Consider the following 26,642-nt stretch of genomic DNA (forward strand, 5'->3'; position numbering starts at 1 on the left):
ATGTTTGGTACAAATGATTCATATTAAGTTATTTTTATACATTTATTTAGAAAAATACACTAAATATTTCTACTTTCATTAGCTAAAAATAAGGACCAGATTACATATATCCTTGTGTTTTTAAAGGCGGCAATGTCAATTACCATCAAGCTGCTAGAGTGGACCCATTAGTGCCCATTCCACAGCCCTCACACCGGCAAAAATACCAACTGCAGGGCTAATCATAGCTCCTTCTGGATGACCTGGTACACATGGCCAAGAGGCCCATGGCACAAGCTGTATTTTCTCAAAAAAAAAAAAAAAAAAAAAAAGGAAACCTTTTTGCTGAAGTTTGTAACCTCCAGGTTTGCTGATGTATCAGACAGACTTTCACGCTTCTTAAAAAAGAGCTACACTTACAAAAGTGTATGCTTATCTGTTAAGCCATCATTTGTTCCAAAAAACACACATTCAAACTATGAAATATTAGGAAAATACTCTTGCAAATAAACTGTATAAAGATAAAATACACTTCAAAGATAGTTTTATGTTATTCTATAAAGTGCAGAGAAATCCTTCTAAAAAGGGAAATGACTACTTCCTACAACAACAGTATAATTACAGCAGCTTTTGCATAGCATTATTTATAGAAAATTGTATACTTTCAGTTTCTTCAGGAAGAAAAGGATGAAAGAGTCTCTTCCAGTTCAGATCTTTCCTTTGATACGGATCTATTTTCCTCAGGAATGGCTGATGATACCAGATCTCCATTGACAGCACTTCTAGAACAGTGAGCAGATCCTACGAAGATAGCAGTAAGTATTTAATTTTCAACCCAAAAAATTTCCTTAAACATTTTAATTAGTATCATGCCTAAGACAGACAGATATGAAGAATAGTCACTCAGCATAAATCAACTAATTTACTTCTTTTTTTACATATACAGAGCAATTTTTACACTCTGAAGGCCAATCATTTCTGAGGTACAAGCATTCTTTTTAAAGAACTAATGTATTGATAAGCATTCCATTAAAATATTTTCTATTATTGCAAGTTGAGTATTGCTAGGCTACCTGACAGGAAAGAGGAAGAATTAAGATAACTGGAAGGTAGCAGAGGACCTCCTAACACAGTAAAAAAGAAAACAGAACACTGAGTAACCAACACCAGAAGGTCCAAATGACAACAATGAAAGCCTTGAGTTCTAGGAAGCTAGGCTGATGTGCACTACTACATTAGTAACATGACACAGAATAAGATCTAAGCAAAGTTTATTAGCTTGGGATACATGCTGGGCTGGTGAAAGAGGTCATGACCCTACAACACATGAAGATCAGAGAACCACGGAAATGATGTGAAAGTGCAAACACCAGCTTCATGAAAGAATGTAAGGCACTAGTGCCTCTTTCTGCTCACATGGGCCTCATTTTTTTTCAATTCAAGTGAAGCACTGGACACTCCAAAAGGAAGCAAGACAAACCAGAACTAGTCAAGTTAAAGTCTCCCTGAGAGAAATTAGGATGGAATGAAAATGACAGGAATATTCAAAATGAAAAGCTACAGAAGAATTGGCTATGAAGTCAGTAGGCTCATCTGATCAGAAGGGAACAATACTCTGATCATGACATCATCTCAAATTTTTAGGTTGTTTTTATGTATTATTGTCAAGGCTGCACTCTTTCAGAACAGTGCTGTTCTCTATAAAAGGCTAGCAGCCACTGAAATGAACCATCTTTCTGCAGTACACCAGGTGGAAATTACTCCCCACCACTTGTAGGGATCACAGAAAGAAGAATTTGTTTTGTGATAAACAAGCAGGTGGCAAACAGCACTCCACATCACTTACAAGAACATAGTACACACATCCCTTCGTCCTTTTTCTGGTTGTGTCTCTATCTTGCCAGTAATCCCACTGATTCCTGTACAACTACTCCAGCTTTAAGATGCTTTTCAATACAAATGAAAGCCAGGAAAAAGCAGCCATATAGTACATAATTGCTTTGTTTTATAATATAGGAATCATACAACCAAAACTTTGCATAACTAAGAAACCTCTTTTTCTTGTGCTGCACTAAATAACTACTGTAAACAGAAAGATACAAAAGAAAACTTACTCTGAGAATCTTCAAAAGGAGTATCACTGTAAGATTCTGTATCAGAGTATGTTCTTCTGCGCCGCTGTGAAAATCTAGGAACAGATGAAATTGGTTCTTTTATGAAGTAATTATTCCTAGAAAAGAAACAAGATCTATTACTAGGCAAAATCTGTAATAAACCATATAAACTTTATATACTTCAAAATTATTTTGGTGCTTAGCCTAAACTGTTAGTATTTTTCACTGTACTGAAGTAAACATGGCACAGTCAACAGAATATTCTTATTTTTTAAAATTGCAAAGCCTGAACACTGAAATAAAAATGTATTAAAATCTTTCCATGCAAAACATCTTGAGAATGTGAAATACTAACCCCAAAAGAATGTTAGTGTTTCAGGCTCCATGTCTAATGTCATGAACGTGTCAGAATAAAACATTTCCATAAAGTTTCTACCATGAAGAAACTTTTACAACATATTAGAAACAGCAGCTGTATTCTTTGTCACCCACATTGATACCCTGCATCTTTAGTTTTCAAAATTAGATCAATCTATGGCTTTTTTTTTTTAACCCAAATAAACAATTCTCACATTTTTATTTAAACTCTAGCAGGTTCAGGGATGTTTTCTGACACATAAAAAAAAAGCTTAGTAAAACATAAAATTACCTATCTGAATAGCAAGGACCAGGGTGACTAACAGAACGCTTCATCTAGAGAAGAAAGAAAAACCAACAACAAACCACACCAAAAATGTCACAAACTACTTAAGAATAATATGCATTTCTATGTTAATCGTTACTCTATTTATAGTCTCTACAAAGACAGAGGGTAATTCTTTTAATGAAAAGCAACCATTTTTAGTTAAAATTTAACTATATAGAAACGAATAGGGGAAATAGTTTACTACAAAAAGTACTGCCTAGTTTCTATGGAATTCATTCTCTCTTGCCCCCAAATTATTCATAGAGCCATTTGTTAATTGCTATGACACAAAAATAAAGACATTTTTCCTCTACCAAATGCCAGCTTGAAATTCTCCGTTACACAATAAAGCCAAATCGTGTCTCTTGTTTCCTTGTGGTTCTTCTGATATCACTTTCCAAGCTCTATGCATACCAAAGAAAGTTCTTAATTAAAACCAGTAATGATCAGCTTTGTACGTAAACTGATCAAAGAGATAAGAGATCCAAGTGCAAAGAAGGGGATCCTCACAACAAAACCCCCCAATACAGCTCATCTTAGAAACTACACATATAATTAAGAATACATTTAGTATGATTCCACATACACTGTCCCTCTAAGAGAAACAATCAGTAGTGAAGAGTTATCCAAGTAACATCTTGACCATTATTCACTTTTTTGTTAATGAGGGGCATATTACATTAACACAAGCATTATGACTTATGTGCATCAAAAACATGCTATCTTGCTGATGTGCTTCAAGCCACACAGCATTTCTCCAATTAAATGGAGACAAGATTGTGAAATTTTTAAACTCAGTGTACAGCTAGTGTTTAAAAGAAACCCAACAAAACCAACAACAACAAGAACAACCAAACGAACCCAAAATAAAACCAAAATCCAGCTGAACTGGGAAAAAGTTAACCTTCACTCATTTGTGAGATAGTATATGACAACCTATCACATATGACAGAGAGTTCTCATTATATAAAGGCTAGCAAACAGACTGCGAGTGGGAAATTTTTGATTTATATTCAGGACCAGTGCTGATGATAACAGTCAAGATTCCAACTGCTGACATCATAGCAATAGCATAGACTTCTGCCACTTTCTTCCTCGTCTAACCAACAATATGACACTTAAAAATAGTATTTCAAAATGTCTAAACCATTTGGACAGGTGATGGTGACACCGGAGAAACTAAAGGATCAGGGTGAGGCAGCTGGAACATTTCTGGCTTAAACTTGGCATTAGCAATCTTCACACACTCTTCAAGCGTTGTGATAAATGTATTACATGTGGCACTAAGTAAGGAAGAGGCTTCATTCATGTTCTGAAAATAAATGAAAGCACAAGCATAAGCAAGGAAAGAAATTAAAAGATGCACATGTAAGTCTCCCCCTAGCACCATACCCATACACACTAATTTCTCTCATTACCATTAAGAGCTTCCATTTCCCACTTTATTTATTCAAATGTACACCTTCCAATAAGGTTCATTTAAGCAAATAAACATGACAGCATTGTAATTTCTTTAGGGTATCAGTCAACAATGCCATAGTGTTTTTACTGCAAATCCTGTCTTGGAGTGACGAGCTGCTGTCAGAAGACCATTCAAGTGAAACACATGAATTGCAGCAGAACATGGAAATAGCATTATCGCTCTAGTGCAAGAAGCCTAGAGGTCAGTTTCACCTTCCTGTAAACTGACAATTTGCTGTGTTGTGACTGACCATCAACATCTGGATTTGCCCGAAATGACAACAATGTTGTCCACACCCTGCTCAAGAGCAGGAAGAATGAAGTCATTCATAGCTTTCAATACCAACTTTCATTCAAAAGCAGAAATACTACAATAATTTCACTAATGCATATTCAGACAGATTTAACTATACCAAAGGTTTCCAATACTTCCTATACAAAGAAGTAAAGAATGGACAAACAAGATTGTTTCAACTGCTCTGCCCATGACAGAGATGGGAAACAAGACAATTATTTCTTAACTCACATGGCAGCTTTTCTGGCCTTTTAGCCAAACGATTCATTAGCACAATTGCTTCCTAATGCATGTTACTATTATGGTCAAATCATCCATATTTATGCACATATAATCGCTGTTAGCATTATATATACACAAGCATTCAAAAATTGACCTTAGGTTAAACCTCCCAACATCAGGGAGATGAAAAAGGCATAAAACGCAACAGAAACTTGAGCTTTATTATATAATTAGGGTCTCCAACAGCATTCTAGACATACTGTACCTCAATGCTGGGAGGAGAGCGAGTCTTGTCATGGTGAACAAATTCTTGTATTGTATGAACTTGCTGCATTAAAAGATCACAGTAGAGACGAAGTTCAGACATTTTAGTTTTAAGAGATTCATTGGTCTCACTTATTTCTAGTGAAAAAAAAACCAAAAACAATTTATTACATGCAATTTATGTAGACATTTTCATTTTTAAGCACTTTTCATTTAAATATTAATTTTAAAAAATTTTACTTAAGCTTTCACTTAATTTTGAGGAAAACTGGATTCTGCACTGAGTTAAGGGCTGTACTTGAAGCAGACAATTTTGTACTTTTGGATAACTGATGCTAATTTACTGACCACTAGAAAGAAACACATTGCTAGGAATGATAAAGTTGAAATCCCTCTTAGCTGCAATGCAATGTAGAAAAAAATTCAGTGGATTAAAATTACACCCATCAGAGTGACTGCAAACGATTACACTGAGCTGTCTTAAATTATTGGGGAAAAAAACCACCAAAAAACAGTAGTAACTAAAAAATTTTTAAAACCAAACCAGCAGAAATTAAATGGATTCACAACAGCTACGAACAGTATGTTTGTCCTTGTAACAAGTCACTGGTATTTCAGCTTCTTAAGATAGGTGTGATCAATGGAGGTGACCTCTAATTCAAACATCAAGGGGGAATTTACCATGTTGCTGACTTACTAGTTTCCCACCAAAATATTTGCACTACCATTACCTGAAAATGAGCATTTGTAAAAATGGTAAGATTGCATATGCTCTAAGAAGCATACATACCTTTTTCTTTTTTTGTCCTGGTATCTGCTAAACAGGCTTTTGCACTCCCCAGTGCTACCAGCCACCTTTGCCTTTCAGCTGCATTAACTGCTTTCATATAGAAATGCTGTTCCCCTGGGATGATTAGTTCCATTCTTGTGTTGTCTGTTGCATGAACTTTTGATAGAGGAGAAAAAGACAATTCTTTTTGTGGGGGAGAGGAGGGAGGCACAACCTCCTCACACACACACCCCCACACAACTCAGTAACAAGTAATTATTAAATACAGCAAATCACAATGTACCACAGCCAAATACCAAATAGCCCAAAGCTGCTCACTCAACCCTTCTCCATAGGATGCCTTCAAGTCAACAGGTAGGAACATAAGAACAGTGGCCAGAATGAAGTACCATGGGGTTCCTTTTCTGCGTTAACAATATATTGTGCATGAGTCTGCAGTAACTGTTGTATTACAAACCTGAAGAGGCAAACTGAAGAGTTTTGTTGCAAGGACAAGTATTTAGAGGAGTAGGTTAAAAACTCAATCTGCTTTCTAGATGAAATCTGGCTTCATGTCATAAGAGTGCTAGAACTGGTGTGGAATTTTTCTATAGTCTATTACATTCTATGCTACATCTTTAACTGAATACTATGCCGAGTTTCATGTTCAGCCACAGTTCCTCCAACCCACTCCCCACTAGCCATGGATGCAGGAAACTGCACCAAACCCAGTCTTCAACTATTTCCTTTCTTTTATCGAAAGGCAATGACAAGCAAAAAGAACAACTGAAACTGCTAACAAATTAGGATCTTCCACTTCACATGGTTTCAGCTATACCAAGGGAAAAATAACCAAAAAGGAGTTACAACATGAGAAATACTTGGTGGCCCATGTAATATATGAAGTCCCACTTTTTAATATGCAGGTACCCATACCACAAGCCCTGTCACCTGTGGGTATCTGGAAAGAGGTCAAGAACTGAAAGCAATGGACAGTTAAACAACGCTTTGCTATTAGCCAAGGAGGTTGATCTACAGTTTAGAATACATTAAAGGCTAAACTCACAATCTGACACACAGCTGACTTAACTCCAATACATCCATCACCTACATATGTAGGTAGCAGCTAACAGTGACAAAAGTAAAAATGACTCAGGAAATCAAAAGACTGGTTTATAAGAATCTCTATTTTTGGGTCACTTCTGCTGCTTCTTCTGAAAAGCTTGCATTCATGATTCAGTCTCTCAGCCCTGGTCACAAGAGGGGAAAAAGCAGCAGAACAACTAGTCAAGGTAACTTCAAGCATAAGCCATATGCATACAATTATTTACAACAAAACGGAACGTGTGGCAGGTTCTAGATCTCAGAACAGAACCATAACTGTCAAAACCATTCTGCCTTTGTCTATAATGCAAATTCATTATTCTTTATGAACTATAAGGCAGCTGCATAGGAGGAAAAACTTGCAATACAAAATCTATATTGGGTGACCTTTTCCATTTCCCTGGCTGATAAAATTTCCTCAGGCAGAAATCTATTAATTCTTACCTTTTATTTCACACACAGCCATCTTTATACTTCCTTTGCTGCCTTTGCAAACATCATCCTGTGAATCATAGTATGACAATATCCCATTGTCTAAAACAAACCACCGAGGCTGCCAACCTAGTGAAATAAAAAAAACATGAAAAGGAACATTTAGTCTAATTAGTAAATTACAAACCAAATTCAGCTCTTTGACTGTTAGAACTTTTATTAAAAATGCAAACAAGCACACTAGGAAATCAACTGAAGACCAGAGCCACCCTATAACTAGACTAGCATTACATGGATATTTGACATCCATTCTTTTTGGGTGCAACTATTTCAGTTCTCACTATATTCCATTATACAGCAAAAGAAAATTTTAGTTTAGCTGCCATGCAATCCTGTTTCAAAAGTTTCCTGGTCCGGATCAGCTGTATAATAGGAGCACATTATTCCTTGACACTAAACTTCAACTTCCTGCTTGACTTACCCAGTTTGGAATGGCAGTAACTGTGGGGCCAAGAATGCAACACATTTGGCAGCATGTTCCATGGTACTTCCCAATTGCCATTCCAACAGAGTAAGCTGGAGCCATCCAGCAGCAGTATATTATAACACGGGAGGCTTAACGAGGTACCAGACTCCTGAAAATCAGCTAAAGGCTTCATACTCACAGAATCACAGCATGGTTTTTGTTGGAAGGGAGCTCCCAAGGTCATCTAGCCCAACTCCCCTGCAGTGAGCAGGGACATTCTCCATTAGATCAGGCTGCCCAGAGCCTTGTCAAGCCTGACCTTGAATAGCTCCAAGGATGGGGCCTCAACTACCTCCCTGGGCAACCAGTTCCACCACCCTCACAGTAAAGAGCTTCCTCCTAACATCCAATCTAAATCTGCTCTTCTCTAATCTAGAACAATTGCCCCTCATCCTTTCACTACAGGCCTTTGTAAACAATCCCTCTCCAGCCTTCTTGTAGGCCCCTTTCTGGAACTGGAAGGCTGCTTTATGTCTCCCCAGAGTCTTCTCCAGGCTGAACAACCCCAGCTCCCTCAGCTTGTCCTCATAGGAGAGGTACCTGTTCCAGCTCCCTGGATGGTTTTCATGGCCCTCCTCTGAACCTGCTCCAACAGATCCATGTCCTTCCTGTGTTGAGGGCACCAGAGCTGGACTACTACAAGTGAGGTCTTACCAGAGCAAAGTGGCAGAATCACCTCTCTCAATCTGGAGGCCCTGCTTCTTGTGATGCAGCCTAGGATGCACATGGCCTTCTGGGCTGCAAGCACACACTGTTGGCTCATGTCTGGCTTCTCATTCAGACCTTTTCCACAGGGCTGCTTTCTATCACCTCATCCCCCAGCCTATACTGGTAGTAAGGATTGCTCTGGCTCAGGTGCAGGACCCTGCACTTGGTCTTGTTGAACCTCATGAGGTTCACCTGGGCCCACTTTTCCAGCTTGTCCATCTTGTTTTAACACTCACATTAAGTCACTAAAAGTTTGAACACTAACACTAATTCAATAAGTGTAAGATCAGGCCCCAGTGCATCATGTCACAATGTACAGCATGGAAACAACAACATATAACTACGTTTTAAAATTTACTAGCTGTAATGGTAAGCACTTGCGTCTTTCAAAATGCAGAGTGGTAACTACTAAGCAGATTCACACTGGGATATAAAAGTAGAATGAAAGTACAAACACCAAGAGATACCAGCTCCCCCAGGAAATATTTCAAACTCCAAGTGTACATCACCACTAACACTTAAAGAATATATACAAACAGTCATGAAATGACTATACTAAAATGCAGCTCAGAAATGCACCAATGTTGTTTCTTTCCTGCTACAGTGTCTGGCAAAACATTGACTGTGCTTAGTTTCAACAGCCTAATTCTGATAAAAAGAAACCCTACGTGGGTGATTATTCAAGTCCCACATTATGCTGGCTTTAGAAAAAAAAACAACAAAGGACTCCAAATGTCACACACAAGCAAGCAAAAGAACAAAACCACCTCTTCCAATGTGAAATTGGGCAGAATATTCTGTTTGACAAAACATTTAACGATTTTGTACTTCACAAATCTTTAGATGCAAGCTTATTATTTGAAGGGGGGGGGAATGCTGTATTTCTGGTTTGCTTTTAATGATAGATGAAACTAAACGTTTTTTACAATGATTCAGCAACAATAACAAGCTCCTTTATTTCTACTGTAATGACAGCAAGTACTACACCTATTTCTGTCTAAAAAAAAAAAAAATACAACCAAGCAAACAAAAACCCCAACCAAACTACAGCAGAGTAACAACAAAGTTGGTAATAACATTTTAAAATTTCAGGAACATGATTTAAAATAAAAATGAATTGCTACCTATATACTGGAAATTGTAGTAGTTCCTGACACACTAATTCTGAAATGGAAGAGCAGATTCTCTCAGCTGGGCAGCACAAACAGAAGGAAGGGTTCTGCAGCTTGCTATTTTAAAAGGCTATCAACTTCTAGCGGGTTAGCTGCATGTTGATTTAGCAGTCTGTTGTGTGTACAATGCTCATAGGTACTGTTATGTGTTTACTTATTCAACAACAGACTTCAGATGAGGAGTTTATATCAAACACCACAAGATCTGATTATCTGTGACCTACCTTTTGTTACAGTAACATTTTTGGTCACATTAAAGTGAAAATTTCCATTTTATCTTGAAAAGAAAGTTGTACCTACTATTTCCTATAGGTGTTTTCTCCACATTTATTGTGGAGCAACAAAACTATCTTATCAAATATCTAATTACAACTGTTCTCTTTCAGTATATATGTAGATACGTATCTGCTCTGTAAAATACATTATGCTCTGTATATTTCAACTCACAACAGTGCACACAATTCTTGTCATGTGGCCCACATCTAACAAACTCCACACTCAAAATCAGAATATGCTGATGCAGACCAGCACAAGTGCCAAAGAAGAAGAGGGCAAACAAGATACTGTCAAGGCAATCAAACACGAGGCCTTATTAAGCATAGTATATGATCCAACACTGATCTGCTCAGGGGAGGTGGGGTGGAAATTAGTCCTGTTACAGTGTCAGAAGAAAAATCTGTTTCACCTTAACAATACCATCTAGGCATTGCTATCTCCAAAAGGAGGTGGTATCTCTATTACCACAAATGGTGAGGCAAACAAAACCCCAGCTGTGAATGCAAATGCAGGCATTTGGTGCATTTTTGTCTGCAGTATCAAAAAATACGTTTTGTAAACTTTGCCCTGAACTAGTTTATTTACAGGATTAGCATATGGGAGTACCAGACTAAAAAAACTGCCATCCAAAAGTAAATTAAAAGACAATTCATATTCTTACATTTATCACTTAAAACAAGAAAAAAACCACGCTTCAGACTGCGTTTCCCTGCAGCCTGCCCTGCAGGAGACCCTGACTAACTTGACAAGGCCAAGGACTCGCGAGGTACGTCCCTGGCCATCCAGTTCCCATTACGAGACCACAGGGACCGCGCACATCTGACTGCGAGACCATCGGCGTAGGCACGAAGGGGCCCTGCCTGACCGGGGCCCGCCGCCACCCCTCGCCACACAAGCAGAAGCGCGCGGGGAGCGCTGGACACCCGCAGCCACGCACCGCCCCCGGACCGGCCCCCGCAGCCGGCTCCGGGCGGCCCACCGCGACAGACGCCCCGCTACCCAGCCCGCGGAACGTCGCGACGTCCCCCGCGACGCAGCAGCAGCGCCTCACGGAGAAGGCCAAGCCCCCTCCCGGCGGCTGCAGGCCCCATCAGCCCTCAGCCCCAGCCCCCACCGCCGCCGCGTCCTCCCCGCCTACCTGCCAGGTAGTTGGTCCACTTGTACAGGACCCCCTCCATTCCTCAGAGCCCAACACCGGGCTGCATCCTCCTGCTCCGCCGCCGGGAAAGGGCGGCCACCGCCGCGGGGATAGGCGCTCACCTCCCGTCCCCGCCGCCCGTACTCCCTGCGCACACGGAGGCGGAGCCGCTCAGCTCAGGCACGGCGGCCTGTGGCTGCTCCGGCGGCGCCACCCGCCCCGCGGGGCACTCCGCATCTCCCATGCGCGCCGGCCCGCGCTGCTCGGCCCCCTACAAACCCAATCTCTTGTAGCTGTTTCCCGACGTCCGTTTCACTTCCTGAGCACACGAGGCCGGTCCTAAGAACCGCCCACTCTGCTGCTGCCTGGGCCGGACTCATTCCCACGTCCGGGGAGGGTGTGACAGTGCGGGTCAGCCTCTCGGCCGAGCGGGGACAGTGCCACGCCAGCGGCCTCCTCAAAGCAACATGGGCCGCGGGCTGACCCTCCTTCTCCTGCTGCTGGCCTTGCTAGCGGCCCGTGCGCAGGCTGAAGGCGTGGCGGCGACGGAGGTTAAAATAGAGGTGTTGCACCTCCCGGAGGTGTGCACTCCGAAGAGCAAGAAGGGAGATCTGCTGAACGCGCACTACGACGGTTTCCTGGCCAGCGATGGATCCAAGTTTTACTGCAGGTGGGCCCGCAGGGTGCCGTATAGGGTGGAAGGGAACGTAGGCCGTAGCCCCGCCGTGTACGTGGCACAGCCTGCCCGCCCGCGGGCGTAGCGGGTCCCGCTTACCCAGCCGAGGGAGCACACAGGACCCGCCGTGCCCCCTTAGGCAGGTAAGCAGTACCTACTGCTTTCCCAGCGTCGGCACAACTTGGGGTCCATGCTAACCATATTAGTATTCGTAATTTCCCCCTATCTCGATCTTTATTTTTCCTCAGCCAAGTGTTGAAGGATGTAGGGTTTATCTAGGGTCAAGAGGAACCAGCACTGAGGAAAGCTGCAAACCAAGTCATGCTTGAGACTGGTGGCCACCACCAGTGAAGGGGACCAACTGACCAGACGCTGGGTCAAGCAATGAATATTTAAACTGAACAGAGTGGTGGGTGAGCACACGGTACTGCAGCAAAGATTGCCAGGTCACCCCAACATACCCATGTGTGCTCCATCCCATCTCATTCCATCAGGATGCAAAGACATTTTCATTTTCTAGCACTGAATCGATTCCAGCACCCCTCACAGGCTTCCTGCAGTGGCACCTTGTTTCTGGTGTGCAGTGTACATAATCAGGAAGGTTGGATGTCTTTGGAATGAATTAGGTTTTTTCTACTTATTTTTTTTTATTCCAAAAAGGTTCCCTGTACACATCTCAAGATTTGACAAATCTAGTATAAATGTAGCAGAAAAACACTGTTAATACTCTATATTATTCCAGTTACATTCTTGTGTTCTGTATGTTTATACTACTGTATAGTAGTACTGTACATCTACTGTATGTTTATACTATTAAGAGTTGTTTTTATATTAAAAGCATATCAAAATCACTGTTACATGGTCACATTTCTTTTTGATAGTCGGACACAAAATGAAGGTCATCCGAAATGGTTCGTTCTGGGTGTTGGACAAGTCATAAAAGGGTTAGATATGGCTATGATGAACATGTGTCCTGGAGAAAAACGGAAAGTGATCATTCCTCCATCGTTGGCATATGGAGAGCAAGGATATGGTAAAAAAAGAAGTCTTAAAATATTAACCCTTATTTTTCCCTCTGTTTTACCTTTTCAAACCTACAGTATTGTAAATGATTGTAAGAATCCTATGCGATGTAAGCAGTCTGCACCCAGGTGCATTAGAATTCAGCACCTGGCACCTGTTTTTTCCAAATATTGCCATAATACAAAGAACTGACAGGCAAAGGAAGATCCTTGTAATTATTATCAGCATTTTTTGTCTTAATCTATTATATTCTGCTCATGTTTAGTGACTGCTACCTGCTTAGCATTTTAATGACACTCTGCATCTTCTCAGCAAACTGAAACGCAGTCCAGTGCATGCCATGGAATTAATCTAAGTAGAATTTAAAATACTTACATTCTGGATAGTTAATGGACTATATCATGACAGAATGGTAAGGGGTTGGAAGTGACCTCTGAAGATCATCTGGCAGGTTCACCTAGAGCAAGTTGCATGGGAATAGATCCAGACAGGCTTAGTAACTCCAGAGGAGGAGACTCTACAGTCTCCCTGGGCAGCCTGTTCCAGTGGTCTGTCACCCTCAAAGTAAAGTTTTTCACATGGCATACTGTCACAGCACTAATACTCATGTGTGCAGTCTACTTCAAAAAAAATCTGCAGTCAGAATTTTGTACAGGGGTTTTGCAGTCTTAATTGTACTTAATTGTAACTTATATTCAGCTCTGACCTGGGTATAGTAGTTTCTGTGAAAAGGTAGCTCCTGCTCAATAGTAATTGCTTTTAGTGATACTGTGTCAGAATTCCATGCAACAGTTCTGTCTGTCATACAATTCCATTCTAGACAGTGAAGTTTACTAGGAATAATCTTTTCCTCTTGAGCCATGATGTTTAATGAGTAAGTCTCAGAACAGTAAGAAAAAAAATATGATACAAATAGAAGTATGTTCTTTAATACTAGTGTTAACTGTTTGTTCTAAAGAGCACTTCAAGACTGTATTGTTTTCCTACAGCATACCTGTCCTCTGTCTCAGAGTATTCCTGCATGCTGGGGAAGATGCCTGCTTAATCTTGAATTAGAAAAGATGCATGTGGCTTTCTAAATCTTTATATATCTTTCCTTTGTTGGTATGTATATTTATAAACTACTGTCACTGAATTCTAGTATTGTATCTTTCATCTGTAAGCAGTATATAAATATTATTTATATTCAGGTATATTTAAAACTTCTAAATTTTTAAGGCTTGTAAGACTAAAATCTTTTTAACTCTGAAACCATTAATTTTTACTATGGATATTTCAGATGAGTAATGTAAACCTGTTTTGTTTATAAACAAGTAGATTATTTAGTTTTCTTTACATTTGTGAAGAACAGGCACAAGCTTGAGATTCTATCCAAATTTCAAGGTTACAATGTCATGCTCACTGGCTTTGGCTATGAATAGAAGCAACTTGCATGTTCACATGGTAATTTTACGCTGCATGATTTCATGATGGGTTTTTTTGGCTTTCCTTTTAGACCTCATTACTTTGTTACTGTCTATCTTCAGTTCCCTTTTTGCCAGATGCTTGATACAATGACATTTGTGTATAGGCAGCAAGGTTTTTACTTCAGATGTCAGAAAACGTTTTGACAAAGGCATAATGAAGTCTGATATGGTTTGCCTCCTTAGGGCGCAGGCAAAGTGTTCCGGTACATTTTGTTTGTTTGTTTGTTTTGGTTGGTTGGTGGAGATTTTTTGGTGATGATGGTGGGGTTTTTTGGTTTGGTAGTTTGTTTTTTTTTTTTTTTTAGTGAATCACTTCTATCTAATGAGTTGTATATTTTGAAAATTATTTTACCTAAAGCCGTTTAACCATCAGTATAATTCATAATAAGTTGGGAAAGCCTGACATTGCTGCCTCATTTTTTCAGACAGGAAATATATATATGAGCATTGGTCCATTACTGTAACCTTTTAAATCAGATTGCAGGTATTCAATAAGAGCATACGTCTTAGACTCAGTTCCTCAATAAGCCACGTCATTTGACAGTGTGTAAAAGAGAACTTTAGAAGTACTTGGTTTTGATGATAACACAAACCCTTTTCTTAATTTTTAAAAGTACCTGAATTGATATCAGCAATATAATTTTGTTTTAGGGAAGTGTATTATTTGCAGATCTCTCTCAAAATGATTTATTTAACACGATCTGAACAAGCTTCCTGCCTAGCTGTGTAATACCTAAATTTACAGTTTAATCTGAGTATTAGCTCAGCATTTTGTAATAATACAAGATGCTTTACATGTAAATTTGTCATGTGTGATCTCTGACCACAGTGTCTGTTTTCTTAAATGCTTTTTTTGTTCTTTTATTCATAGTACAGGGTAAAATTCCACCCAATGCAACACTGATCTTTGAGATTGAACTTTATGCAGTAAATAAGGGACCACGCAGTGTTGAAGCATTTAATCAAATAGACAAGGACAGTGACAAGAAGCTCTCTCAACTTGAGGTAAAACAATGGAACTAATTTGGAATAAATAATGTATAAAACTATAGGTATAGTTGCATCAGTGGTATCTTTACATGAGGTGCCTCTGCTACATCTGATGTAAACTTCTGTATGCTTACATAAACTACACTGTACAATGTTGATGTTTGCTTTGATTAATACATTAATATGTTTCAGACTTGCTGGGAAGCAACTTTAGACATGTCTGCACTGGAGTAAAAATAACTTACATATATGCCCCAGAAGATATATATGTCCTTGAAGATCGCTGTTGAGTAATGGCATAAAAGCCACAATAGTTGGACTTTTTTCTTTTCTTCTAGATAAGCCAGTATTTGAAAGAAGAGTTTGCAAGAGACGGCAAAAAACGTCATCCCTCAGTCCATGATGAAATCTTAGCTGATATATTTAAGAAGAATGACCACGATGGAGATGGTTTCATATCAGCAAAGGAATACAATGTCTACCAGCATGATGAACTCTAAGTACCTTAAAAATTTTTGGCTGTTTTCTGGGCACTGATTTTTAAATAATATTTTGTCACAGTTTTTTGGTTTGCCTTTTTTTATAGTGTCACCTTTTTATATCTCTTAAGGTGACTGAAAAGATCTTATTTTTAACATTCAGCTAATAAAATGTGTTAGATATTTCAAAAGAAAGAAATAAAATCCGAGAACGTCACATTAGTGGTTCCTGTCTCATGGTTTACTTGGAAGGAGTGGAAGATGATGGGAGATACTGTTTTAAAAAGGAACTAATTATTTGGGCATCATTCTAGTTTTGCTTTGGAAAAATGCAAAGTAGCAATAGCTAATAGTACTTCAGGCTAGTTGACTGTTCTTCAAGTGTCATCGTAATACTTGTGTATCAGTTTCCTCACATCAAAAGCAGTGGGTGTATTAATTTCCATATGTAATATTTGGATGGACACAGTGAAAGAGGTAACACATGTGAAAAAAACGTCCATACCTGGGTTATATTTATGTCCTGGTTTGAGTTAGAACAGAACTAATTCTGCTCAGTGATTTTACTTTTCAGTCGTCATGTGCTCTTTTTGAAGTTAACAGCATACGTCTGCTTCTAGAAGTCATAGCACTTGGTGTTTATAGTATATGTTTTGCACATTGGTATGTCCTGGTTTGAGCTAGAACAGAATCTTAAAATTATTCTAAAAGGTAGAAAATTATTTTAAAAAATGCTTTCCCAGTTTAAAATAGCAGGGGGAAAGCTTCAACTGTGTATTAACCAACAGCACTCCCAGTGTCAGTATTGGACGCTATTCTGTAGTGCCCTCTGGTGTTTATATTCTCATCAACACACACTAAATTTTCTGTGGTTAAGATCTGCCAGTTAAAGTCCTTCACCCCTGATGTCTGGTTGGATGGAGGTAGTTCTGTTAGTTCATAAGCTTCCAAAAGACTTCCAGCTAAGCAATTTTTTTCTGTAACACACAAAAGGAAGTTAAGAACACTTGTGACCTAAAATCCAAATGTAGAAGGTGGCCTGGTTGGTACTTCAGCAAACTAAACAAATGGTTGATGTGGTAATGGCATCCAAATATGAAAAGCATATCCCCAGTTTAATTGTTCCCTTTTGTAAATGAAACATTAGACTGCACTAAGTTTTAGCATGTTTTTTAATCTGATACTTCAATTAAATATTCATGAGAACACTAAATTATTAAGAAATATTCTCATTTTACCATCATATGCCAGTGTAGACAAAGGCAACAATCTGTGGGTTTAACAAGTTTGTGTAAACAACTTCAAGTTCTAGTATATATTTTGACATTATGAAAATACAGATTAAAAGTACATTCTTCATTGTTATGGTAAAAAGAAGATTCTAGCAAGAAGAAAAGCAAATAATTGGACAACAATAGTGTAATAAAATGTTTTGCACTTTCACTATTTTGCATTTAAACAATTTGAGTTATACTTACTAATTCTGAGACGTTTGTGGCACAGTTTTGCCCAGGTCTGCGACAACAGGCACTTACCTAGACCAGTTACTTTACTCTTTTATGCCAGAGGTCAAAACAGGGCACAGCATGCAGTCGTACGTACTTCTGTCCATTAAAAGAGCATTCTAGGCATCCATAGACTGTCTCCCTTCTTGAATTTCCCATTCCACAAAGGACACAGGGACCTTTGGGAATGTTGTTATTAAGTAAATTAATTCGGATATGAGACCCTTCTCTGAGATAGCTTGTAGAGAGATCAGTCATGCTTGCAGCTTTTTCATAATAATCTGTAAAAAGGTCCTCTAAGTAAGCATCAGAGCTGGCAATAGTAGCCACTACTCTTTTATCTGAAAAAGAATGCACACACAAAAAAGCAATGATTTGTCATTACATTATGAACTGTTTACAAAACAATCTGTCAATCGGATTAAGGAAATAATTGATTCACAAAACCATTCTAGACATCCCACCTTGTAGATTACTTTCCATCAGAAGCCCTGTCTCAAAAGGTTTAGAAAATTTGGAGGACTCCATGGTGATCTAACAGATTGCTGAGGATCCAAACACCCTAGGAAGAAATCACTTTTGAATTACCTACTTTTTACCTTTCTCTTCAGGGACTGCTTAGTTTAGATTGCATAACAAATTTTTAGGCAGCTCCAGTGGCTGAGATGCATCATCCCCATGGAAAACATATCCCTTAGTGTGGACTGAGGAAAAGCAGTACTAAAGCCTTTGTCCATAAAAGCCCTCAGCTTCTTTGTATCCCATTCTCAATCAAGGACTCCTGTACAGAGCAGCTTTTGGAAGCTTTTACTGCTCAACATTTATATTCATGCTCAGATTTGCATATTCAGACCAAACAGTATTAAAGTATAGAATCTTGCTCTGAAAAAAACATAGCTACATACAACGATACTCAGTTTTGTTGGATGTTGTGTTGATATCAGAATGAGAAAAGCTAACGAGGATGGTATCTTGCCCATATCCCTGTCGTGAGCATATAGCCTAAAGAGTACATTCAAATATTTAATATTGTTGGTATTTAAAGGGCTTGGCCTGAAATACTTACATATTATAGCTTGTATTGTATAATGCTAAATGTAAATGGCAAGCACATGCAATATGCTTAATGTTAATTGAAATTATTTGTATAAGTGCTCCATACCAGTTTATCAGCCTTACATTTTTATTTGAAGATACTTAGGAGTTGTGATGAACAGCCATAGAATAAATGTATTTGTGAGAAAGTCATAAATATAAATATAAATCCTATATACATATATAAATCCTAATAACTTTACAATATTGTAATTTCAAAACACAAGAAATTAAAATGGGTCCATTTCCCATCAAAAATTGCTATAAACATTCATCTTACACACAAATTTATATTAATGCATTAGCCAGCTCCAGGCATTAAGACATTTGGATACAAATATCAAAATTCGTACTTCGATGAAACAGATTACTCTTCAACCTCCTTAATTTGGTCAGTGAAGATGATCCAGATTTCTCTTTTTCAAATCCTCCTTTTGAAATTGGAGTCACACAGAGTTCTGTATAAATAAAAAGGAAGTTGTTAGAATAACAAAATCTAAAAACAGTAATTGCACCACAGAGTTTAATATGCTTCTTAATACAAGTCTGCACACAGTAATAGTCCATAGAATCAAATCATAGAATCACAGAATCATAGAATCAAGGAGGTTGGAAGAGACCTCAAAGATCATCGAGTCCAACCTGTCACCCTAAACCTCATGACTATCTAAACCATGGCACCAAGTGCCACGTCCAATCCCCTCTTGAACACCTCCAGGGATGGTGACTCCACCACCTCCCTGGGCAGCCCATTCCAATGGCCAACCACTCTCTCTGTGAAGAACTTTCTCCTCACCTCCAGCCTAAACCTCCCCTGGCGCAGCTTGAGACTGTGTCCTCTTGTTCTGGTGCTGGTTGCCTGGGAGAAGAGACCAACCCCCTCCTGGCTACAACCTCCCTTCAGGTAGTTGTAGACAGCAATGAGGTCTCCCCTGAGCCTCCTCTTCTCCAGGCTAAACAGTCCCAGCTCCCTCAGCCTCTCCTCATAGGGCTTGTGCTCAAGGCCTCTCACCAGCCTCGTTGCCTTTCTCTGGACATGCTCCAGCAATTCAACATCTTTCCTAAACTGAGGGGCCCAGAACTGGACACAGTACTCCAGGTGTGGCCTAACCAGTGCTGTGTACAGGGGTACAATGACCTCCCTGCTCCTGCTAGCCACACTATTCCTGATGCAGGCCAGGATGCCATTGGCTCTCTTGGCCACCTGGGCACACTGCTGGCTCATGTTCAGCTGCTGTCAGTCAGTACCCCCAGGTCCCTTTCCACCTGGCTGCCCTCCAGCCACTCTGACCCCAGCCTGTAGCTCTGCATGGGGTTGTTGTGGCCGAAGTGCAGCACCCAGCACTTGGACTTGTTGAATGCCATCATGTTGGACTCTGCCCATCTGTCCAGCCTGTCAAGGTCCCTCTGCAGACCCCTTCTACCTTCTAACAGATCAACACCTGCTCCCAGCTTGGTGTCATCTGCAAATTTACTGATGATGGACTCAATCCCCTCATCCAGATCATCAATAAAGATATTGAACAGGATGGGGCCCAGCACTGATCCCTGGGGGACACCACTAGATTTAACAGCAATTTTAAAATGTTAGTGGCTTTCAACATAGATCATCAGTTTGTTTTGGTTTCTACACAATTTTTGGCCATATTAAGGGAGTAACACAGTCAACATCATATAAATGCAAGTTCCACTTCTGAAGCAGGAGCAAGCAAGACTGTGAGTTTTGTAGTCACCTAATCAAATAACTTCTAAAACTTTTATTTTTTAATGAAAATTACTTATCACCCTCATTTCTATTCATAACTTGAAAGAAAATATTTCAAGTGAAATACACAAATAACAAATTACAGGGAACTGAAAAAAAACCCACGTTTTTAACTTTCTCAAGTGAGAACTCTCTTTAGTTATGCAAATATAAATATCAGGTTCATTGATTATTTCACTGACAATGACTTTAGCAAAACCATTGTATGTGCACCTACCATTGCACAAAAGTAAATTAAAATTAAAGCACTTCCATAATTGCTAGTAATGTTGAGCACTATGGAAGTGAATATAAAGAACTACCATATAGTATTATCTCTTTCAGGTAAAGGTATCCCACAGTTCAGTAAGAATGTGCTTTGCAATGGAAGGTTTATACTATGTATGTCAAAGGGTACAGAGCTATTTGAAACTTCTAAAACAGTGCTGTACAGATCTGTAGAGGCAAGAGATTAGTTTTCTAACCAGGGCTTTTATCTTGCTATTTACAGAAAACCACAACATTCTAGAGAGTCAAGTTCCTGCAACAGCCGAGTGATGCTCACAGAGATTCTAGCATTTAAATACACATGAACCTGGTGGTTAAAGCTTGAACATCACTCTAGTCGGGGGAGTTTACCACGTGATGTCATCAAGTACTAGACCAAATCCTAAAATTTACTGTCTGGTTTATTATGAATGATACTGATAACATTCATAATATTCTAGGCTACACTTTTATTTGTACAAATAATGTAAATACGTAAGCACTATCCTTTCACCAAAAGGAGGCATACAGGAGTTCTGTGGTATTTTTTTTCTTTAGTTTTCAGTAACTGTGATTATTTCTTCCTAAATATCTTGAGATATCCATATGTAGTATCAATGATGTATCAGACCGAAATTAAAGCCCCATGTTAGCTTAGTTTAGAAATTCTGCACACTTCTTTATATTGGTTGTTTTATTTGCCTGTTTTGTGCAAAACTGACCAGATGATGACCTCATAAGCCTGCTCCTTAAAAGGCTAGAAATACAAGGAAGTGTTTTTTTTTTTTGTTTTGGTTCTATGCAACTGTGGGATTAAAAAAATTAATTACAAAGTCAAACACGCTTCTTCAGTACTTTGTTTTATCTTCTTAAGAATTGTTAACCTTAGAAAGCCACTCTACTAATGTGCATAAAATTAAGATATGCCATTGTATGAAATCAGAAGAGCAAGAAAACTGGTTTAAAAACCCAGACCATTATTAACAATAGCAATAATGACAAAAATGCACATCACTTACCAAAATTACCATCCAAATGAATATAAAGTTCAAATACACTAAAAGCAATAGTTGTATGAGCAGGAAAAACAATGGCTTTGTCTCGCCCTTTACAGTTCTGATCTTCAATAATGTGAAACTGTAATTTAGAAAAGTATCAAAAGAAGAAGTTACAAGTTGAAATGAAAAAATAAATAAATACATATTGAGAACTACAATGCCAGGAGGAAGCTTTGAAATTGAAGATCCAATTTCACAACTAAAGAATCCTATATTAATAACTTTGTATTTTAATAAAGTTTGATACAAAGGTAGTAAATTGTTTTGCATTACTCACTGAAAATTCTGTGAATTTTCTATAAATACTAGTAATGGGCAAAACTCAGAAGGTTTGTATGTTCAATTATTCAAACACACTGAAGAGAGAAAGGGAGAGGGAGGAAGAACACAAGACAGAGTAATATGCCGACCCCTGAAACCCCCTGAAGTTCCAATTTGTTATAGAAGATTTATACAATAAAAAATAGGCTATACATTTATTTATTCAAACTAAGCAACAGTAAATACTACATCTTTGCTGATGCTTCATCCGAAGCAGTGGCTTGCTGTCTAGCCAACTTTTAGTTCAGTGTAATAATACTGATTTACTTCAGATTTTTTTCTGAGTTTACATCAGTAACACTGCAGTTAAATCCAACCATAACATTTATAAAAATGAGCTTTTTATGTTTGTTCATTTAAGTTACAGAACTCTGTCAAACATACTTACCCTCATCGTCTCTCCACGCATTCCAGTATGAACAGTTAAGGAGCACTGCCTGGTAGTTCTAATACTCTCCATGACCACACACAAAATTTCCATCCTACTTTTTCTTGACTGATGGACTAGACAATGATCAAAGTTTATTTTTCTGAAATGCAGAGAGAGGCAGGAGGAAAATTCAGAGATTATAAACAATTTACAAAGCACATAATAGAATGACTCAGTTTAAATCAGTAAAAAAATTACCATAACTTATGTCTCATAGCAGTGAAACAGCTGACTGAAGTGGTCTCTGGAAATTTAATACATTTCAGTGTTTGAGAACAAAAGCACTAAGAAATTCAAAGGAAGCCAGTAATGCACAAATGTTAGAGAGGATATGTGGGACATTCTGTCTATTTGACATTGTTCTTAGTGACAGAATTATCAAAACACCCTAAGTAATAACCTTAAGTGATATAACTAATACTTGTAAGAACTTATGGAAAATAGCAAAAGCAATAGCTTTAATGCTTTACTTTGGGGCAAACATGTTTCGTGATAATTTCTACAGGCATTGGCTTTTAGCCTGTGATGTTGAATATTTTTAGCATGAGACTATGACTCCTCACCTACCTCAGCCTCTAGTATATTAACAGTAATGTTTGCAGGTAACAAACTGGGGAATGGTTTGTGCAGAACAAGATACAAAATGACATGCACTGCTTGGTAAATAACTACAGGGAAATAGTATACATTTGAAAATACTAAATGTCATATGCATACTAAATAATTTACTAGGATGCAACATTAGGATTCACTGCGATGATGTTATGGCCAAGGGACAGTCTTTGAAATACCAACCTGGAGAATTACACCTGGAATTAGTCACCTCATATTTCTATGTGTTTGGCATTTGAGCCAGCACTACAGAACACCAAGTTCAGTTTTAGTGTCCAAAGCTAAACAAGGATATTGAAAAAAATGAGACGGCATTTGGAGATGATCACAAGTTACGGGAAATTCTGGTATATAAACCTACTCTGTTTTTTAATGACAAGGCTGTATAATAACCTCATAAAACTTTCAAGTATCTACAATGACAATAATATATTTGGTGCTCTAGTTTATCAGATGAGGGCAACGAAATCCTGTTTCTGAAATGTGAGGTTCGGTAATGTTACTGAAGTAGATTTCAAATTTTTAATAGTATGGAATAACAGAGATAGGACCTTTGATGGACTATTCTTCTCTGGATTCCACCCCCCCACCCCCCCCACCCCCAAAGATGTACTGTACTTCCAATAATAATTAATTCAGAAAAATTCTACAGTCTGTGTTATACAGAAGGTTGCACATCTAACTTGAGATCAAGCTTGAGTGATCTAACTCAAGACTCTTTGAGAATATCACATAGTGACTACTATTCATTGGCTAAAAATAATCAAAACCTAACCATTTCAGAGATTCAGCATAACTTTTGGAAATACCATTACAGAATCAGCAAACAGAATATATGATATAACCTTGTAGTAAGTTCTTTAAGTAATGTTGGTACTTCAACCTCATGTTTGGTCACTATGCCAAATGAAGCTTTAAAGGCAATAGAATCTGATCCAGCAATATCAAAGCCAACATCATTCATTATCTGATTTCCTCTTCTACCATTAAGCGAAACATCCGATTTGTCTTCATAGTTCAGCAACTGATAAGATGAGACACCTGAGTAAAAGAAGATAGCCATTGGGTGAGAAAAAGTCTGAGCACACTGTTTTCACACAGCATTACTATTTGTAACAGGGCATTTTAATTTTTAAAATAAATATGAAGAAGAGAATAAATGGTACTATTCCTACTGTGCTTAGCCTTTCAATTCAGCACTACGTTCAGCACTTATTTATCAGTGTTACTACTGATGACTAATGCGAAGAGAGCGTACAGGGGTCTGAAGGATTTCTGCATCTCTCTGGCAAAGTTGTGCCCACACTCCTGCATGTGAAATGTCCTGGGCCTTAAATGGTGATTAGAGCTATTTCTGCATTTCTGTGCTTAGCATTACTCTCCTACGGTACTTTCACCTGTAATATGCTGTTAATACAGGTATAAATTTTGTCAGTATACGTATAAATTAGACATGCAGTGTGTTCTTGGTTTAATGAAATAAAATGTAGTGGAGGCCACACAGATCATTAAAACCAGGAATAAAACAAAAGCCATTGAATGTAGAATAATGTTAATGAATTCTGCTTTTTTTTCTAGATGCAATACAGATGAACCCAGCATTTCATTGCAATAAATGACTGAGACAAGTGTGCCAGCAACATTAACTTTGTATTTTACCTGACACATCACAATTAGAAAGACTTACCACACTTTCCACATATCCCCAGTGACTCCAGGGACTATTTCAGTTTATTTTGAAGGAAAGCAACAGATTAATTCTGACTTACTTGAAATTTTGCATCAATTTATTGCACATCCCAAAACATTTTTATAATACTTTCTTTACAACCTTAAATACATTTCCATTATACTAACTAAAAAATATTAGAACACTTTGGTTGCCAAATTAAAAATAGCAGAGCAGATAGAACACAGGGATTAGGCAACCAAATACATTTGAGAATTCAGGTTTTACCCTTTTTTTTGTTTGTTTTTGTACTCATTTGAAGATTTGAGGATAAAGTAACATTATAAAGTCACATAATATGAATCCTGCTTGTCTTTATTTTTAACCAAAAAAAAGTTCCTATCTTTTTCATAATGCTAAAAGACTGGAAATGCTTTGTCACATAAAAGAGGAAATTCAATTATGAAGTTACTTGCTTACATTAAAGGACAGTAATTTCTGCACATGACATCTAACCCTTACAGAAAATATTATTAATGGGATTAATATTAATGGGTGAGACATTTTAATGGGATTTTGCAACCTTTTTCTCAGACTTTTTAATGAGATTTTCCAATTTTTTTTTTTTTTTTTAAATCTTAACAAGCCAGCTGACTTGTCCTGAATATAAGACTAGTAGAATTAGTAGGATTCCAATCTTTTTCATCATGCTTGACTCCTGGAATCACCCCTTTGTGGGACTAACTGATATTTCCATTTTCTTGTTCTAGTAACTGGTTTGTCTTGGTAGAGTTTTTCAATTAATGCAGCTATTGTGCAATTAATGATGTGATCAATGCTTTTGTTAAAATTGATGCTTTTTTTCATAAGAGAATAAAGCCATGAAACTGTTTTGAGAAAACACAGCATGTAAATATGAATTGAACAGACTTCAAAGGAATATATGGGAAAATGTAAGCACTAAAATTCAATTTTGCACCTTTAAATTGTCACAGAATTCTCTCAAAAACTTTCTAATATTTCATAGTGAAGGCATTTTAAACACAGTTAAGCTGTTTAAGCACACAAAAGTTTTATGGAAATCCAGTTACTACAGATAGTTGTCAAATGGTTCTGCCTGTAAAGAGCTCAGTTCAACACCAGGCTGCAGCCATTCTTACATCTTTCAAATGGAGTACACAGCAATGTAAGCATTAAAACCAAATCTTACGTAGCAATTACTCAACATACATTAAAATATCTATTAGGAATCTGTTGTAATTTGTCAAAAAAAAAACCCCAAAAACAAAAACACAAGGCTTAACTGAATTTGTTTCCTATCAGGTTTTTTTACACTTTTTCCAGAAAGTGGTTTTCCTTTTTTTGTTTTGCTTTTGTTTTTGTTTTGTTTACCACTTTGATTTGCACTTTTTTCTTAAATATCTATTGTGTGACAAAGGCAAATTTGATTATACAGGTACTAAAAGCCATCATACTACCTGCAGTTTAAAATCATGTCTACTGTCTGTATTTACCAGAAAAACATGCATTTTTCTTCTTTGAAGAAAGATCTTACCTGCAGAAATTTCTTTCTCCCCTTGAAGAATGTCTTTTAATGTGAAAGGCGTCGAAGCAAATTTAGATTTTTTTGAAAGCAAACATTTTCTTTTCTTAATCACAAGGCTCAGAGGTTGGTATTTATCAGCTTCACTGAGACTGGGCACTGGAACTAGTCTTCCTCCATCACCAACTTGTTTAACAAAGTTTTTGGTAGCAGCAGCAAACATATTATGACATTAGTAATGATAATCATAAAAAGCTCTGTATCAAGTGTAACTTCCAGATGTCAAACCCATCATCAGTTCTTTTCACAATGTTCTTTCAAAACAAATTACCATGTTAAGAAAAAAAAAAAAGGCAAGCCATCAAACTTTTTTTAGATCGAGTTATATTTTGCTTGGAAAGAATTAACAGCATCTTAGCTACCCAGCTTCTTGGTGTTTTGCTTGAGGCTTCTTTCAAAGACCTTCTATAAAGCTCTTTAATTCTGTATGATGAATAATGAATTACCTGTAAACTGATAGGGAAATGGTTGCTCTTTCCTTGGCAGTTTAATGACACTGTTTGAAAACAAAATTTACAGTCTTATCAGACAGTAACCTCTGCAGCCCTCAGTGTCCTGT

The 26,642-nt window shown here is 38.0% G+C and overlaps 3 protein-coding genes across 3 annotated transcripts; 1 reads left to right on the forward strand and 2 right to left on the reverse strand.

The window, feature by feature from the left end:
* Nucleotides 1-585: 585 nt before the first annotated feature.
* PLEKHA3 (pleckstrin homology domain containing A3) lies at nucleotides 586-11,185 on the reverse strand. The gene is made up of 8 exons (XM_054381160.1): nucleotides 11,146-11,185; nucleotides 7,338-7,454; nucleotides 5,811-5,966; nucleotides 5,022-5,158; nucleotides 3,926-4,090; nucleotides 2,743-2,786; nucleotides 2,094-2,209; nucleotides 586-780 (listed from the first exon to the last, which is right to left on the reverse strand). The coding sequence occupies exons 1-8, from the start codon at nucleotides 11,183-11,185 to the stop codon at nucleotides 653-655; spliced, it is 903 nt and encodes a 300-aa protein (XP_054237135.1). The 3' UTR covers nucleotides 586-652.
* Nucleotides 11,186-11,612: 427 nt separating this feature from the next.
* FKBP7 (FKBP prolyl isomerase 7) lies at nucleotides 11,613-15,823 on the forward strand. Its single transcript, XM_054381185.1, has 4 exons — nucleotides 11,613-11,815; nucleotides 12,703-12,854; nucleotides 15,182-15,315; nucleotides 15,639-15,823. Exons 1-4 carry the CDS (start codon nucleotides 11,613-11,615, stop codon nucleotides 15,798-15,800), a joined length of 651 nt encoding a protein of 216 aa, XP_054237160.1. The 3' UTR covers nucleotides 15,801-15,823.
* Nucleotides 15,824-17,323: 1,500 nt separating this feature from the next.
* PJVK (pejvakin) lies at nucleotides 17,324-26,246 on the reverse strand. The gene is made up of 6 exons (XM_054381322.1): nucleotides 26,036-26,246; nucleotides 23,657-23,852; nucleotides 22,158-22,299; nucleotides 21,410-21,527; nucleotides 18,733-18,837; nucleotides 17,324-17,625 (listed from the first exon to the last, which is right to left on the reverse strand). The coding sequence occupies exons 1-6, from the start codon at nucleotides 26,244-26,246 to the stop codon at nucleotides 17,324-17,326; spliced, it is 1,074 nt and encodes a 357-aa protein (XP_054237297.1).
* Nucleotides 26,247-26,642: the final 396 nt, after the last annotated feature.

The sequence above is a fragment of the Indicator indicator genome, chromosome 5 (genome assembly GCF_027791375.1).
Source record: "Indicator indicator isolate 239-I01 chromosome 5, UM_Iind_1.1, whole genome shotgun sequence".
NCBI lineage: Eukaryota > Metazoa > Chordata > Aves > Piciformes > Indicatoridae > Indicator > Indicator indicator.